At 44.2% G+C, this 18,984-nt stretch overlaps 1 protein-coding gene across 1 annotated transcript; it reads left to right on the plus strand.

The window, feature by feature from the left end:
- Positions 1-3,090: 3,090 nt before the first annotated feature.
- Positions 3,091-13,754, plus strand: LOC124038152 (L-threonine ammonia-lyase-like). The gene is made up of 11 exons (XM_046353665.1): positions 3,091-3,343; positions 6,851-7,211; positions 7,490-7,606; positions 7,718-7,959; positions 8,083-8,248; positions 8,407-8,509; positions 8,668-8,743; positions 9,995-10,120; positions 10,232-10,399; positions 12,535-12,592; positions 13,164-13,754. The coding sequence occupies exons 1-11, from the start codon at positions 3,240-3,242 to the stop codon at positions 13,260-13,262; spliced, it is 1,620 nt and encodes a 539-aa protein (XP_046209621.1). The 5' UTR covers positions 3,091-3,239; the 3' UTR covers positions 13,263-13,754.
- Positions 13,755-18,984: the final 5,230 nt, after the last annotated feature.

Here is an 18,984-nt window from a genome sequence, read left to right on the forward strand (position 1 = left end):
TTATAATCTGTGGGAATGCTTGTAGTTACAGCTGCCTTAATTGATTTTGTAAAAAAAAAAATGGTGTACTGTCACATGCACATGCACGTGCACACACTCGCATGAACTCAGGCACACGCACACTGCGGAGGCTCTTACGTAGTGAACATGGTTATCTCCATTAAGCATTAAAGCTTGACTTTCTTTGGCTCCATCAGGGGCTGACTGTCTGGCCTCGTAAGCAGCTCTGAAGAGGAGAACTTAAGCAGGGTGGGAAAGAAGTAGAGGAAAAGTTGGGGGATGGTGGGTTCGGACAGGGACCATTGATATGACTGTCGAGAGAGAGAGAGAGAGAGAGAGAGAGAGAGAGAGAGAGAGAGAGAGAGAGAGAGAGAGAGAGAGAGAGAGAGAGAGAGAGAGAGAGAGAGAGAGAGAGAGAGAGAGAGAGAGAGAGAGAGAGAGAGAGAGAGAGAGAGAGAGAGAGAGAGAGAGAGAGAGAGAGAGAGAGAGAGAGAGAGAGAGAGAGAGAGAGAGAGAGAGAGAGAGAGAGAGAGAGAGAGAGAGAGAGAGAGGCATGAAGATGGCTGGTTGTGGAACATGTTATTACCGAATTCCACTAATAAACCAAAACTCAACACAGAGAAAAGAGGCAGTCAAGAGACGCCTGACAACCAAGGGGACAGAGAGAGAGGGAGGGGAGGGTGGGTGCAGGGATAATATCTCTCTCTCTCTCACACAAGGAGAGTTGTGTGGGAAGCACAGCTAGGTCCCCTGGTAGCCTTTCCAGGAACAACAGTGGTTGGCCTGCCAAGAGGGTCATCATCAGATAGACAGGGAGTTGTGCTGAATGGAACAGAGCCTCCCAGCCATCTAAGCCTCAATGCTACAGGGTAGGGGGTGACCGAGTGCTACACAGCCCATTAGAAAGGAACTTTGGGGGGGACAGCTTGCACCCGCGCCCTGTTTCTTAGTTCATGCCCCATCTCCTAGCATTCTACAGACCCTACAAAACACCATTGTCCTGACAAAAGATTAGGTCAGCTCTGGATACCGGTTAACTCTTTGGCAGACACATCCCTCCCTGTCACTAAATCAAATCAAATCAAATTTTATTTGTCACATACACATGGTTAGCAGATGTTAATGCGAGTGTAGCGAAATGCTTGTGCTTCTAGTTCCGACAATGCAGTGATAACCAACAAGTAATCTAACTAACAATTCCAAAACCACTGTCTTATACACAGTGTAAGGGGATAAGGAATATGTACATAAGGATATATGAATGAGTGATGGTACAGAGCAGCATACAGTAGATGGTATCGAGTACAGTATATACATATGAGATGAGTGTGTAGACAAAGTAAACAAAGTGGCATAGTTAAAGTGGCTAGTGATACATGTATTACATAAGGATGCAGTCGATGATGTAGAGTACAGTATATACATATGCATATGAGATGAATAATGTAGGGTAAGTAACATTATATAAGGTAGCATTGTTTAAAGTGGCTAGTGATATATTTACATCATTTCCCATCAATTCCCATTATTAAAATGGCTGGAGTTGGGTCAGTGGCAATGACAGTGTGTTGGCAGCAGCCACTCAATGTTAGTGGTGGCTGTTTAACAGTCTGATGGCCTTGAGATAGAAGCTGTTTTTCAGTCTCTCGGTCCCAGCTTTGATGCACCTGTACTGACCTCGCCTTCTGGATGATAGCGGGGTGAACAGGCAGTGGTTCGGTGGTTGATGTCCTTGATGATCTTTATGGCCTTCCTGTAACAACGGGTGGTGTAGGTGTCCTGGAGGGCAGGTAGTTTGCCCCTGGTGATGCGTTGTGCAGTCCTCACTACCCTCTGGAGAGCCTTACGGTTGAGGGCGGAGCAGTTGCCGTACCAGGCGGTGATACAGCCCGCCAGGATGCTCTCGATTGTGCATCTGTAGAAGTTTGTGAGTGCTTTTGGTGACAAGCCGAATTTCTTCAGCCTCTTGAGGTTGAATAGGCGCTGCTGCGCCTTCTTCACGACGCTGTCAGTGTGAGTGGACCAATTCAGTTTGTCTGTGATGTGTATGCCGAGGAACTTAAAACTAGCTACCCTCTCCACTACTGTTCCATCGATGTGGATAGGGGGGAGTTCCCTCTGCTGTTTCCTGAAGTCCACAATCATCTCCTTAGTTTTGTTGACGTTGAGTGTGAGGTTATTTTCCTGACACCACACTCCGAGGGCCCTCACCTCCTCCCTGTAGGCCGTCTCGTCGTTGTTGGTAATCAAGCCTACCACTGTTGTGTCGTCCGCAAACTTGATGATTGAGTTGGAGGCGTGCATGGCCACGCAGTCGTGGGTGAACAGGGAGTACCCAATAACAAAGGGGTTAGGGTTCAATCTGATGTGTGTGTGTGAGCGTGCTACGCGTGTGCGTGTGTGTTTCTGTGTAGATGGGATTGTGTACGTTAACGATGACCTTTGCCTCTGGTTTATCTCTTCTCTCACTGTTCCAGTCAGACTTCAGTCAGCCCCACTGATTCCTAGATTCACATATTGTAAACATCAAATATTACATTCTTTACATTCTTTATATAGTGTATGTTGCTATCTTAATCACAATGAGATAGAGTTTTAGTCAAGTGAGCTTTTAGACAGCTGTACTATCTGAAATGAGTCAAAGGTCAAAGATTTTGTTGAGCCTTCGCTGACTGTGGGGAACGTTGTAGGGGACATCTTCATCCTAGTTTAGAGATCAGAGGTGGAGGAAGCTTCTACATACCTTCTTATCCTGACTGAATAGGATCTCCCTGCTTAGAAAGTCATTGCGCTCTCTCTCTCGCTCTCTCTCATCTCTGATCCTCCTAGTGTCTCTATCTCGACTAACTGCCTAAGATCCCAGATCATTGTTCCCTAGATAAACTGTAAGTCTGTATCTATCCCCTTACAGCGTCTGATTACCAACACGCCACGGACCTGGAGGTTTATTCCAGGTCTGGGACCGGAATAGAGACAAGGGGAGGGAGGGGCCAGGCCAGGGCTGGAGGCAAGCTGGGCTGGAGGGCTGGGCGGCGGGCGGGCATGTGCCTCTGGGTAATCGCTCCTTAAATAGCCCCAGGAAGGGATCCAGGGCAGTGCAGTTAACACAGTGGGAGCGCTCTGAGCCGACACACTGTCCCACACACTCCTGGACGCGCAACACAGGAGGAGCAGGGAGAGGACTTTTCGGGACTTATCCAGAGTGGATCCTGGGACTATAGCTGAAAAGGTGGTCCAGGATGAACTTTGCCGCCCAGTTCATCTACGCCAACTATATCAGAGATGGATCGCCTAACAGAGTGGGATTCAGCGATAGTGATGAGAATGACCCCTTCTGGCAGAGGTGGGACTCTACAGATTCATCACCCATCCACTGTACCCCATTAGACACAGAGGGATTTCCCACCCGAGCCCTGGCTGTAGACGTACCCCCCCAACACCCTAAGGAACCAAATACTCCCACTGCCGCTTCTCCTGTAGTGACTCCTGCTGTGGCTCCTTCTGCACCTCGTGTTGCACCTCTTCCTGTTCTCCTTCATCCTTGTTCTGCACCTCTTCTCTCTCCCCAAGGTCAACTAACTACACCAGCCACAACCTCCAGTCTCCACCATCTTCCTTCTCCTCGTGCAAGGATATCTACCAAGTCCTCTAGAGCCACCAGTAAACCCCTTCCTGTCCCCAAATCTAACGGCATCTCCAATCCCTGTTGTCCTCCTCCTCCACCTGAAACAGCACCTCCACCACCTCCAGCTTCCCTTGCTCTCCCCAGGTCCACAGTAGTAGCCAAGGCCCCCCGTAGCCATGTCCCTGCCCCTGTGATACCCTCTCCAGACCCGGGGAACAGATTTCTCTTGCCAGCCTTCCACGTTCTGATATGCCTCCTCCTCCGCCTGGTTCTATCCTTCATCCTCTTCTTCCTCCCCAGGTAAACAGACTGGACACAGGGAAGGACCTAAAGATATAGAGAGAGAGAGAGCGATAAAGGAGAGAGTGAAAGACAGAGAGAAGCTTGGGGTCTTCCACATTCCGAGACAGTAGAAAGGAGACGGAGAGGTGGCATTACTGAGAGAAAGTGTGAAGGATTAAAGAGGCAAATGGTGTAGATGGACATTAGTGTCAGAGGGTTAACTGGGGAAAGGGGTGAAAGGGTAAAGCAGCTCTTATGTCCGAGTAGACGATATTAATAGAACGACTGGTTGTGAAACAGGAAACAGAGCCAAATACATAGGATATTAGGGAAATAGAATGTCAACAGAGTAACTCCACCTGGTGGTTTTATGTGCTAGTGCTGTTTGTATCTTGACGTCGTTGCTATGACTTAGCTCTTGGACATTCTGCCCATGTGTATACCAGTGGAGGCTGCTGAGGGGAGGACGGGTCATAATAATGTCTGGAACGGATTCAATGGAATGGCATGGAAACCATGTGTTTGAGATATTTGATACTATTCCGGTCCAGCCATTACCACGAGCCCGTCCTCCCCAATTAAGGTGCCACCAACATCCTGTGGTGTATACACAATGGAAACTTAAAGTGAAGTTATATTTTAACAGCTGGTTTGAATGATGACATACAGTCTATCCATTTCAGTAGTGCATATAATGTGAGCAAAACTAAGTGACTTTTGAAAAGGAGTCTCCCCAAAACATAATATATCATACACTAGCATGTATATGAATGCATTAGGTTATTTAAATTCAATTTAATGAATACTACATGTAGTTGCTAGGAATGTTTATAAGGCAATGTTAGTAGGTGAATCTAATCCCCGGTCTTATCTAATCCCTGTATGTCTTTATAAATAGAGCCTTAATTCTGAATGACCTAATTGCTGATAATATACAGTTGAAGTCGGAAGTTTACATACACTTAGGTTGGAGTCATGAAAACTTGTTTTTCAACCACTCCACAAATGTCTTGTTAACAAACTACAGTTTTTGCAAGTCGGTTAGGACAGCTACTTTGTGCATGACACAAGTAATTTTTCCAACAATTGTTTACAGACAGATTATTTCACTTATAATTCACTGTATCACAATTCCAGTGGGTCAGAAGTCTACATACACTAATTTGACTGTGCCTTTAAACAGCTTGGAAAATTCCAGAAAATGATGTCATGGCTTTAGAAGCTTCTGACAGGCTAATTGACATAATTTGAGTCAATTGGAGGTGTACCTATGATTGTATATCAAGGCCTACCTTCAAACGCAGAGCCTCTTTCCTTGATATCATTGGAAAATCAAAAGAAATCAGCCAAGACCTCAGAAAAATAATTGTAGACCTCCACAAGTCAGGTTCATCCTTTGGCAGCAATTTCCAAATGCCTGAAGGTACCACGTTCATCTGTACAGACAATAGTATGCAAGTATAAACACCATGGGACCACGCAGCCGTCATACCGCTCAGGAAGGAGACCCGTTCTGTCTCCTAGAGAAGAACGTACTTTGGTGCTAAAAATCAGCATCATGTTGTGGGGGTGCTTTGCTGCAGGAGGGACTGGTGCACTTCACAAAATAGATGGCATCATGAGGACGGAAAATTATGTGGATAGTTTAAGCTTGGTCGCAAATGGGTCTTCTGAATGGACAATGACCCCAAGCATACTTCCAAAGTTGTGGCAAAATGGCTTAAGGACAACAAACGCAAGATATTGGGAGTGGCCATCACAAAGCCCTGACCTCAATCCTATAGAAAATGTGTGGCCAGAATTGAAAAAGCGTGTGCGAGCAAGGAGGCCTACAAACCTGACTCAGTTACACCAGCTCTGTCAGGAGGAATGGGCCAAAATTCACCCAATTTATTGTGGGGAAACTTGTGGAAGGCTACCCGAAATGTTTTTAAACAATTTAAAGGCAATGCTACCAAATACTAATTGAGTGTATGTAAACTTCTGACCCACTGGGAAAGTAATGAAATAAATAAAAGCTGAAATAAATCATTCTCTCTACTATTATTCTGACATTTCACATTTTAAAATCAAGTGGTGATCCTAACTGACCTAAAACAGAAAATTTGTATTTGGTTTAAATGTCAGGAATTGTGAAAAAGGTGTATGTAAACTTCCGACTTCAACTGTAACTATGTATCCTAATTACCACAATAATGCAAAGGTTGAATTAACTATATTATCAATCCTATTGACAATAATGGAAATATTTGGACATTAAGTACTAGGTTTAACAACAATCCAACTAAATGCTCTACCAAGTTGTTATTGAGTTACAGGATTTAGTCAAACTATCACTGATAATAAGCTTCTCTCTCATTTAACTTTATTCAAAGCATGTTTAATTACTGCATGCCCCTAAAAGACTGCATTGAAATGATTCAAATGAGTCATTGTTTAATCAGAGATCAAATTAATCAAGCAGAGGTGAAACTCTGAGAACATGATAGGTGACTAAATTAAACCATTCACTTCCCCTCTGTACCATCCAAACAGACAACAACATAAGAGCCTTGTGTGTGTGTGTGTGTGGTTAATAGGTTAAAACCTACAGCTATTTCCGTTGTCATCAGGGACAGCCAGTTGTACCTGGACATGGGAAGATCTCTGTGGATTATCTCCTATTGTACAGAGCACAAGGTTACTGCCATCACTCCCAGACTTTGTAAAGCAGTGGCTAATCTATTCCCCACTTGTTCACACACATGGTCAAATCTTACTCCTGAAAACTCCACCCAGCCTATTAGCAATTCTCTCCTCCTGCTCCCTCTCATCATTCTAGTCCATTGCTGAGACCTTTAACCTGAAATACATGTGTATAACGGTAAGAGCTGTATCCATCATTACAGACACCCAACCAGAGAGAGTAATTCCAAGCCCTGTTCATCTTCCTTTCTCCCCCAGCGAGGCGCAGCGTCTTGGGTCAACTAAACAGGGCTGCTCTACCTCTTCCAAGACTACCTGCAACAAGGACGCCCCCGTTTGTAACGGGGTTGCGGGCGTGCGGCCCACCCTCATCCACCCAGAGCGCCTGAAGGACTTTGGTATTGAGGAGGAGGAGTGCCTCAATGGGGAAGTCAAGACCAAGGAGACCAAGGTGGTGGGGGCCCCTCAGATCCAGCTGATGGACCCGCCCAAGACTAACAAGAAGAGAGGCAGCGAGAGCAAAGCAATCACACCACCCAAGCCTGAATACCTCCGCTTCGATGACATCAGTGCTGCAGCCTTCAAAATCCAGATGAGGATGCAGAAGACCCCCTGCATGGTATGTTCAGAGCCTTCTATACACTCTCACAAAAAAATGTACCAGCTAGAACCATAAAGGGTTCTTTGGATGTCCCTTGTCTGTAGGAGAACCCTTTTGTGTCCAGTTAAAGCCTTTTCACCAAAGGGTTCTTAAAGGATTCTTGGATGAGGGACAGGCGAAGAACCCTCCGTTTCTTCTAAGTAGTACCTTTTTTCCCCGAAGAGTAATAACTGTAGATGATAAACCCTGCTTCATATGCGGAAGCTGACTCGCATCGTGCTTGTTTGTGTTCCCAGTACTCCAGACTGTCCAAACAGTACGGCATGGAGATCTTCCTGAAGAAGGAACACCTCCACTACACAGGCTCAGTGAAGGAAAGAGGCGTTCTCTACATGCTCACCTCCCTCAGCCAGGTATGCACCACAATGCATCTCTCAATGCATTCCAGCTGGGGAAAAGTCCAAGCTAACAAGTAGCTAACAAGCTTAACAAATACTAATTACTAATCCCATCCCCCTCCACAGGAGCAGCAGAAGAAGGGGGTAATTGTGGCTACAAACTGTAGCTTCTCCATGGCCGTAGCCCACCATGCAGTGGAGTTGAGGATCCCAGTGTTTGTCATCATGCCAGCCAGCTGTGCCCAGCCCCACCTCAGGATGTACCGTGACTACGGCGCCATGGTAATCTCCTACGGCAGCACGGCCAGGGACTCCCTGAAACACGCCCGCCACCTGGCCAAGGAGAACGGATACCTTTACCTGGAAGAGTAAGTCACCCTGGGAGCCATTCCCATAGCTCTCCTTTATTTTATAACATGCACTGATGGCAATGTGACACTAACACATGGGCACATGGTAATACTGTATTTCTCTCTCTATCTCTCGCTCAGGGATGATAGTGCTGTGTACTTGGCAGGACTGGGCACAGTAGGCATGGAGATCTATGAGCAGGTGCCCAAACTAGATGCAGTCATTGTGCCCGCTGGTGGGCAGTGTAGTCTACTGGTTGGCACAGCAGCCGCCATCAAACACCTCAACTCGCGCATCACTGTCATAGTAAGTGTTTCCTAACTCTGAATATTTGTTTAGTGTGCTATTGTCGTAGTGAGTAAGTTGCAAACGTATGGATCCCCATCATACTCAGCATAGCGCTGAATGTCCACTAAATCGACAAAATAATATTGGGATTTATGTACCATTGTTCTCTTTGACAGGGAGTTGAACCAGAAGGATTCCCGTTGCTACTACAGTCCCTCAAAACAGGCAGCCCGGTGACTAGAGAACTATACAGCACCCCAAACAAGAAGCTTTATGGAGGTACTGTGCACTTGTACCTCTGTAGGCCATCTGAACCCATACCTCTACCCCCTGTGATGTGTTTTTCTCTCTGTACGTTTTCTTCCTTTTTCTTAAATAGATTGTCATGGCGCTGTACTCACTGAACTCAACGCCTATAACTCACTCTCTATCCCCAGACCTATTTGAGCACTCAATGGGGACCCACACCTTCCAGCTGGCTAAGACATTTGTCGATAAAGTCATCTCTGTCAGGTACTACATCTCTATGGAAGAGGAGGGTATCTCACCACACATTCGCCATCATCATAGTATTCTACATGTCTGGACATAGACACCCCTCTGTTCCCCAGTGCTGTGATTGTTGCCATGGCTCTATATTGGTAGCACTAATGCACCCAAGGTTAGAAGCACCAGACAGTACTAAGGAGCACCAGGGGCTCTATTAAATGCGTATCACGGAGGTTCAGCGTTATTGCGTGATTGACAATTAAAGACGATGTTCCCACAGTGGCGGAGAGTGCATTCGCTTCAGCGATACAGATTGAATAGAGCCCTAGGCCTATATGAATCCATATCTCCTGGAGGAGCCCATTTCCTTCCTTCCAGTGCCTTCTTACTGGACAAGTTACCAGGTTGTTAGGCAGCTAGGTAACGTGACTGGACATTTGCTTGTTATCAAACAAGTTAGCGGCCCGCAACATGGTTTCTGAAATGATCAAATGTGAATTGCGAATCCGCGATGGAAAGGAAAGATGTTAGCTCCGGTCTTACATTTTGAACAGTTTGGGCAAAAGACTAGCAGTTCTATGCATTGTAAAGGTGCAACCATGGTACTCACAGGTGAGGTGCAAAGAGACGTGAACACTGCCGGGTTACCTGCCTCTCCAACCAAGGTGCATGAATTGAGGAGCAAACAGAGTGCTAAAAGCAAAAATGCGTCTCTGCCTTAATAGCCTTTTGCAGATAGGTAAGAAGGAGGCTTTTGTATATTACTAAATGTTCTCCTATGCGTTCAGGGACCAACCACAATGGGAATACAACACAAAATATGACGTGATTATTTGCAATAATCTGACCAATAGGCGGCCATTTTGAAATACATAAAAGTCCCCTTTATTTTTATGTCTGTAAAACCTTGATCAAATCTAAGGGTCAATGTTTGTTTAACTTTTTGTAGTAAAGAAGCACTTTTAAAAGTTGCTGAATTCCCTCTTCAATCTCACAGGTGAGGTGAAAGTATACGCAATATATGATACAAATGTAACAACTTAACTTGTTGCTCCTAATGACACCAATATTATTTTGCCATTCAATGTATTATCTGGGCGAATATTTTTCTTCTACAGCTAAATATTTAGGATCATATGGGATCAAGAGGGTCGCAAATTAGAGCCCAGAGTGCAGTAAAGTGTCTCAATCATTGTCATTTAGCACTGCTGTTGTTGTGGTGCTATTGTTGTTCTCTCTCTCTGAGTATACCTGACCTTTTACTCTTCCCAACAGAGAGGAGGACTCTCTGGTAGCCATGCTAAGGTTCCAGGAGTTTGAACACTCCACAGTGGACACAGAGGGAGCCATGGGACTGGCGGCCATCTTGGCTGGTCAACTACCAGAGCTGAAGGGCAAAAGGTGGGTTAACGCACGGCTAGTGTGGGTTACTGTATCAAAACATATAAAAGGTTACCTATTGATATTCCGATGAATTGAGTCTCCATCTATGTCCTTGTCTGCCCGCTGCAGGGTAGCTGTGGTGGTCAGCAGTGCTAACATGGAGTTGGACCTGATCAGACAGTGTGTTGACCGAGCCCTGGTTCTGGACGACCGGGTCAATAAGTTTACGGTGCAGTTGGGGGACTTTCCAGGGGACATGGCCAAGCTACTGGACATCCTGGCCCGAGAGGACATCAAGTGAGTTAAACACTAACATGAGAACAGATAGTTATGAACTATACTGTACATCTGAATATAAATACACTAGTGTATAAGCGGTTGATTACTCCCTATTTCTCTGAAACAAAAACACACGTCAGAGTGTACGGTCAGACAGACTGACCATAACCCAGTACTACCAGACCTTATTAATCACCGGTTCTGATATCTGTGCTGCATATGGATGGAGATAAGTGTGTATAGTTAGATTATGGTGCGTATAGTTAGATCACTCACACTCTCTCAGTGACGGTAATGCCTCTGTGCCAAATCTGGCCCCGTGACCCTGTTCTCCCCACATCCGATCGCATCAGAATAAGCCACAGGACAGGAGGAGGCTTTACCTGGCAGGATGTTCAGTCTGGACAGACAAATCCTCTGATAACAAGACCAATGTGAATGAAGTCTGCTCCTCTCTTTCTCCTCATCCACTTTTTCTTTCTCTCGTTCTGTATGTTTACAGTGGCTTGCGAAAGGATTCACCCCCTGGATTTTTTCCTATTTTGTTGCCTTACAACCTGGAAATAACATTTATTTTGGGGGGGTTTGTATCATTTGATTTACACAACATGCCTACCACTTTGAAGAAGCAAAATATTTTTTCTTCTGAAACAAACAAGAAATAAGACAAAAAAACAGAAAATGCATAACTATCCCCCCCCCGAGTCAATACTTTATAGAGTGCACTTTTACAGCTGCAAGTCTCTTGGGGTATGTCTATAAGCCTGGCACGTCTAGCCACTGGGATTTTTGCCCATTCTTCAAGGGAAAACTGCTCCAGCTCCTTCAAGTTGGATGGGTTCTGCTGGTGTACAGCAATCTTTAAGTCATACCACAGATTCTCAATTGGATTGAGGTCTGGCCTTTGACTAGGCTATTCCAAGACATTTAAATGTTTCCCCTTAAACCACCTGAGTGTTGCTTTAGCAGTATGCTTAGGGTCATTGTCCTGCTGGAAGGTGAACCTCATTCCCAGTCTGGAAGACTGAAACAGGTTTCCCTCAAGACTTTCATTGTATTTAGCGCCATCCACCATTCCTTCAATTCTGACCAGTTTCCCAGTCCTTGCCGATAAAAAACATCCCCCACAGCATGATGCTGCCACCACCATGCTTCACTGTGGGGATGGTTATCTCAGGGTGATGAAGAGGTGTTGGGTTTGCGCCAGACATAGTGTTTTCCTTGATGGCCAAAAAGCTACATTCATCTGACCAGAGTACCTTCTTCCATGTGTTACCTTCCCACATGTCTTTTGGTGAACACCAATTTTTTCTTTAAGCAATGGCTTTCTGGCCACTCTTCCATAAAGCCCAGCTCTGTGGAGTGTACGGCTTAAAGTGGTTCTATGGACAGATACTCCAATCTCCACTGTGGAGCTTTGCAGCTCCTTCGGGGTTATCTTTGGTCTCTTTGTTGCCTCTCTGATTAATGCCCTCCTTGCCTGTTCCATGAATTTTGGCGGGTGGCCCTCTCTTGGCAGATTTGTTGTGGTGCCATATTCTTTCCATTTTTTAAAAATGTATTTAATGGTGCTCCGTGGGATGTTCAAAGTTTTGGATTTTTTATTTATAACCCAACCCTGATCTATGCTTCTCCACAACTTTGTCCCTGACCTGTTTGGAGAGCTCCTTGGTCGTCATGGTGCCCCTTGCTTAGTGGTGTTGCAGACTCTGGGGCCTTTCAGGACAGGTGTAAATATACTGAGATCGTGTGACAGATCATGTGACACTTAGATTGCACATAGGTGGACTTTATTTAACTAATTATGTGACTTCTGAAAGTAATTGGTTGCACCAGATCTTATTTAGAGGCTTCATAGCAAAGGGGGCGAATACATATGCACACACCACTTTTCTGTTTTTTATTTTTTAGAATTTTTTTAAACAAGTTCTTTTTTTCATTTCACTTCACCAATTTGGACTATTTTGTGTATGTCCGTTACATGAAATCCAAATCTATTTAAATTACAGGTTGTAATGCAACAAAATAGGAACAATGCCATCTGTCACCTCTCAGTAATGCTTCTTTTCATCTTCTTTCTCTCTACCTTTCTCTCTCTCTCTCTCTCTCTCTCTCTCTCTCTCTCTCTCTCTCTCTCTCTCTCTCTCCATCAGGTTGTTGGATGTTTGCCACCGTAGACACAATGACAGAGGCGATCTCTTCAAGGCTCTGGTACAACAGCCTTACCCTCTTCCCCCAAAATCCACTCAGCTGCTTTTCACACTGTCATTGCCGTGGAAACCCTGGCTCGGGTTGCCGCTGTGTTGGTAGTGCAGGGTAGTGTGAGATGTGTGGTGGATTCTTGGACTAGTGGTGCTAGACAGTGTCAATATGTGATTGATTTGGAAGTGGTTTATGACTCTGATTTGAGATGTTGCCTACTAATGGCAAGCATGATTTAGAAGTTCAAGATGTGTGACTTTAACTGACTGTAAAGTTGGCAGCTGTAAAACAAGTTATGTACAGGTATATTATGGGAAGGTACAATATTATGTTACTACCATGTACCGGGTTAAGTCTAGTATTAGAAAGGAGACAGGCTGGAATCGACAGGGACTTCACATGCATTGAGAGTGTTGGGAGCTTGTTGCATCATGCTACAACCACGTAACAGTGGTATGTTCTAAACGTGTGGGTCAGTGTGTATTTATCTTAGAGATCATTCATTTACATTTCACAGACTGTGTGTGTGTGTGTGGCAGTGAGAGATGATTAGGATTAAATCTGTGTTGTGTGCTCACAGGTGGAGTGTGTGGTGGAGACCAGAGATAAGACACAGAGCACTCAGCTCCGCAGGACACTGTCTGAGCGCTATCCCACACTACGCTGGCTGGACCGGTGATCAACACACGTCACAGCCTCGTCACGGCTCTCACTCTGAACACGCACACACACGGACAAAGCATGCACGCGCATGCACACGCATGTTCGCACATGCACGTCACTTGCAGACACACACACACAATTAAACAGACAATGAAACAGAAACATTGTGAATGCATATGCAAACTCACACATAACACATGCATTGAACTTTTTTGCTGCAAAACTACCGAATTGCAATTGCGTTTGAGTATCAGTGAGTATAATAAAGCCTTTTGATTAGTATAGATTATACAGGGAGATAAATTTAAATACGGGAATATATGGAATTTACTGCATATGCTGCTCTGATGAGAAAACAATACTTTCACCTCATACTTCTGTTATTAGGGAGCTCAGGGGGTACTTTTGGGCCAGACAATGATTAAGCCCAGCTGATCCTAACATAACAGTGGTAGTGACAATTAAAAGCATTTATGTTCTGGAAATAAAAGTTGATGATGATGACGTATTCAACGATTTGTCTTCGTAATTTGTATGTCCAGTTCAGATGAGACAGGATCAGGTAAGGTCAGCCAATGGGATCAACTGCACAACACATGTTATTCATAGTTGTGTTAGAGCATCTGCTATCTACCCATCAATTAATTTGATCGCGGGAGCTAAATAAAGTGGGCTATTGTATAGAGTCAGACCTGATCCTTTAACCCCCACCCCTTGCTGAGCGAGAGAGGATGAGAAAGAAAGAGAAAGAGAGAGAGAGAGGGAGAAGGAGTGTGCGATGCCTTGAAATAAAAGTTACCTCATGGTTCAGAAGATGACATCTCATTGATTAATGAGTGGAGACAGTGTAATGAGTGGAGACAGTGTAATGAGTGGAGACAGTGCCAGAGGAGAGACGGGATGATTTAGATGGGCTAATTCCCTAAGTTCGTTAGCAGAGGACATTCTGACCCCGCTGTGCTACTTTGGCCTGGTCAGTGCTAAGAAACTGACCACTATATATCGATGAAGCAATCTAGACCTCCCAATGTCCTATACTTCTTACCAATCCACGGCAGCTAAGACAGAGAAACGCGTCGTCATCTACGAACCGAGTCAGCTATTGATACTGAGATATTACAAATGTCCCACGAGATTAGGTGCCTATGAACTGTTCCCTCAAGCTTCTCCAGTTTATCATCTGTAAGATGACCAGTTGTATCAAAATTAAGACAGTGATAGCTTTAATAGCTGGTGCATTTGAAAGAGACTGGAGCAACAATGATTCAATAAACATAACGACAGTGCCTGGGGAGATATTAGCAGGAGAGATGTTTGAGTGTAAGCTCTGTGTTAATCAAAGTAATCAAATAGATAGCTACAGACAGATAATTAATTACTCTCCTGTAATGGCAATAAATCCTGTGACACAGCCACAGAAACTGTGAGGGGAGACGGAGAGGCAGGCAGCGCTTTCTCAGCCAGTCGAAATCATAAATCAGATGGCATCATTTTGATGGATATACAGAAGAAAGAAATGTCAATTTGAAATGTCTATCAGTTTGAAGTGATTGTGTTAGCTGTGTTGTTGGCTAGCTCCTCTGAACAACAGTGTCCTGGCGAGTGAGAACATTTTCTTTGCCAGGCAAAAATCGCACCTCATTAGCTCATTGTTATGGATGTATCCAAATAAATGTCACTAGAAAACCGCTTAAACAAATGCAAATGCAGCTATTTAATCTGACTGGATTTTTTGACATTGCTAGCCAGTATGGCAATGAAACATTTAGAACAAACGACTGGGTCGCGTCTCTAGCAACCAAACAGATAGAACAAATGAGCAGCTGTCTTGGGTAGATTTGTGTCGGGACTATATCTTGTGGAAGGATGAAATAGTACGAATAAATGCACCAAAATAAAGTTTTTATTGAAAACATGTCAATCAGTATTTGAATATGCTGGTAACCCATACAAAAGTGATAATGCCCTCGAAGCTTGTGTTAGGAGGATATATTTGCACGGTTTGCCGGATCTCGACTTCGTCTCGGGCTTAACAACACCTGTGTCAATGTGTTATTAAATTAATCAGTTATTCTGCACTCTGGCACAATCAGACCAGAGTGCTCTGAAATCGGAGTAGGTAGCCAGAGTGAATTTACGAACGCACCCAATATATCCTCCAAACAGTGGAGGCTCCTGCAAAGATGATAACACATAAAACCACTCTGGACAGACTAACGGTTTTCTTGAGTTGAAGGAGAGGCTGACCAAAACGCAGTGTGGTTATTATTCATGGTTCTTTAATAAAGAAACTATACATGAATAGACTAACAAAACAAGAAATGTGCCAAACCAAAACAGCCCTATCTGGTACAAACACAGAGACAGGAACAATCACCCACAAAACCCAACACCAAACAGGCTACCTAAATATGGTTCCCAATCAGAGACAATGACTAACACCTGCCTCTGATTGAGAATCATATCAGGCCAAACATAGAAATAGACAAACTAGACATGTAACATAGAATGCCCACTCAGATCACATCCTGACCAAACAAAACATAGAAACATACAAAGCAAACTATGGTCAGGGTGTGTGACACAGACACAAGCAAAAACTCATTACATAAATGTTATAGCAGCCTAGGCTTCACCCTAACAATAGAGATCTGACATGCTGAATGGGATGAAAACGAGACCAATTTTCAGTCTGATCAACTGTAGGCTACTAATAACAGCAGCTGCATACAGCCTGTGCTGTCCATTTGGTTAGGGTAACTAATTGATAACTTTATTTATTCCAGACTGCATCACAACCGGCCGTGATTGGGAGTCCCAAACGTACAAAATCAGCAGAGGATCAAATACTTTTTTCCCTCACTGTACATGCTAAAATCTCAATCTCCCTCAGCCTGAGGCTGGAGTGGCTCAAGAAGAAGCATATTAAGGTCCTGGAGTGGACAAGTAAGTATCCAGACCTTAATCCCATAGAAAATCTGTGGAGGGAGCTGAAGGTTCGAGTTACCAAACGTCAGCCTCGAAACCTTAATGACTTGGAGAAGATCTGCAAAGAGGAGTGGGACAAAATCCCTCCTGAGATGTGTGCAAACCTGGTGGCCAATTACAAGAAACGTCTGACCTCTGTGATTGCCAACAAGGGTTTTGCCACCAAGTACTAAATCATGTTTTGCAGAGGGGTCAAATATTTATTTCCCTCATTAAAATGCAAATCAATTTATAACATTTTTGAAATGCGTTTTCCTGGATTTTTTTGTTATTCTGTCTCTCACTGTTCAAATAAACCTACCGTTAAAATTATAGACTGATCATTTCTTTGTCAGTGGGCAAACGTACAAAATCAGCAGGGGATCAAATACTTTTTCCCTCACCGTAAATCTTGTTGGGGCAATAAAACAAAAAATTGTGGGACGCATGCCAGTAAAGCCACTACACAACACTAAACAATATATTAATTGCACTATAATGTTGACAAACGTTGCCCACAAACTGTAAGGGCCTACATAAAGCTGTCCCAACAGCAGAGTCCCAACACCTTACCACTGCAACAGTTCATTCAGCCTCATTTACACCCTTTAAAAAAAACATAGCTGATATGGCTGACTTGCTTAAACAAATGTGGTTTCTACTGACAATTGATATGTACAAACTATGGCATAAGGGGACGACTGTTAAGGTTTTCTTCCGGTGAAGGAGAGGCGGACCAAAATGCAGCGTGGTTATTTCGATACATCTTTAATGAAGATGATACACGAACAATACAAACCAAGAACCGTGAAAATCTAAACAGCCTTATCTGGTGCAAACAAACACTGAGACAGGAACAATCACCCACGAAACACTCAAAGAATATGGCTGCCTAAATATGGATCCCAATCAGAGACAACGATAAACACCTGCCTCTGATTGAGAACCACTTCAGGCAACCATAGACTTTTCTAGATAACCCCACTATACCACAATCCTAATTCCTACAACAAAAACCAAGACAAAACACACCACATAAATAACCCATGTCACACCCTGGCCTGATCAAAATAATAAAGAAAACACAAAATACTAAGACCAGGGCGTGACAATGACAAGCGGATAAGAAGCAATCCGTCATTTCAAGTAAGACATTAATGCGGTAGCTAGGGTGGACGTAGTCAATATAACTACTTGTTCAGGACTTTTGAAATGTACAGCGACAGAATTCAGAAAATGGGCCTTTCTTAGTGTTCTGCTTGTACAGTCATGGCCAAAAGTTTTGAGAATGACACAAATATTAATTTGCTTCAGTGGCTTTAGATATTTCTGTCAGATGTTACTATGGATTACTGAAGTATAATTACAAGCATTTCATAAGTGTCAAAGGCTTTTATTGACAATTACATGAAGTTGATGCAAAGAGTCAATATTTGCAATGTCGACCCTTCTTTTTGGCATGCTGTCAATTAACTTCTGGGCCACATACTGACTGATGGCAGCCCATTCTTGCATAATCAATGCTTGGAGATTGTCAGAATTTGTGGGTTTTTGTTTGTCCACCCACCTCTTGAGGATTGCCCACAAGTTCTCAATGGGATTAAGGTCTGGGGAGTTTCCTGGCCATGGACCCAAAATATCTATGTTTTGTTCACCGAGCCACTTAGTTATCAATTTTTCCTTATGGCAAGGTGCTCCATCATGCTGGAAAAGGCATTGTTCGTCACCAAACTGCTCCTGGATGGTTGGGAGAAGTTGCTCTCAGAGGATGTGTTGGTACCATTCTTTATTCATGGCTGTGTTCTTCTGCAAAATTATGAGTGAGCCCACTCCCTTGGCTGAGAAGCAACCCCACACATGAATGATCTCAGGGTGCGTTACTGTTGGCATGACACAGGACTGATGGTAGCGCTCACCTTGTCTTCTCCGGACAAGCTTTTTTCCGGATGCCCCAAACAATCGGAAAGGGGATTCATCTGAGAAAATGACTATACCCCAGCCCTCAGCAGTCCAATCCCTGTACCTTTTGCAGAATATCAGTCTGTCCCTGATGTTTTTCCTGGAGAGAAGTGGCTTCTTTGCTGCCCTTCTTGACACCAGGCCATCCTCCAAAAGACTTCGCCTCACTGTGCGTGCAGATGCACTCACACCTGCCTGCTGCCATTCCTGAGCATTCCTGGTGGTGCCCCGATCTGCAGCTGAATCAACTTTAGGAGACGGTCCTGGCGCTTGCTGGACTTTCTTGGGCGCCCTGAAGCCTTCTTCACAACAATTGAACCTCTCTCCTTGAAGTTCTTAAATGGTTGATTTAGGTGCAATCTTACTGGCAGCAATATCCTTGCCTGTGAAGCCCTTTTTGTGCAAAGCAATGATGACGGCACATGTTTCCTTGCAGGTAACCATGATTGACAGAGGAAGAACAATGATTCCAAGCACCACCCTCCTTTTGAAGCTTCCAGTCTGCTATTCAAACTCAATCAGCATGACAGAGTGATCTCCAGCCTTGTCCTCGTCAACACTCACACCTGTGTTAACGAGAGAATCACTGACATGATGTCAGATGGTCCTTTTGTGGCAGGGCTGAAATGTAGTGGAAATGTTTTTTGGGGGGATTCAGTTCATTTGCATGGCAAAGAGGGACTTTGCAATTAATTGCAATTCATCTGATCGCTCTTCATAACATTCTGGAGTATTTGCAAATTGCCATCATACAAACCGAGGCAGCAGACTTTGTGAAAATGTATATTTGTGTCATACTCAAAACTTTTGGC

Source organism: Oncorhynchus gorbuscha, linkage group LG06, assembly GCF_021184085.1.
Source record: "Oncorhynchus gorbuscha isolate QuinsamMale2020 ecotype Even-year linkage group LG06, OgorEven_v1.0, whole genome shotgun sequence".
Lineage (NCBI taxonomy): Eukaryota > Metazoa > Chordata > Actinopteri > Salmoniformes > Salmonidae > Oncorhynchus > Oncorhynchus gorbuscha.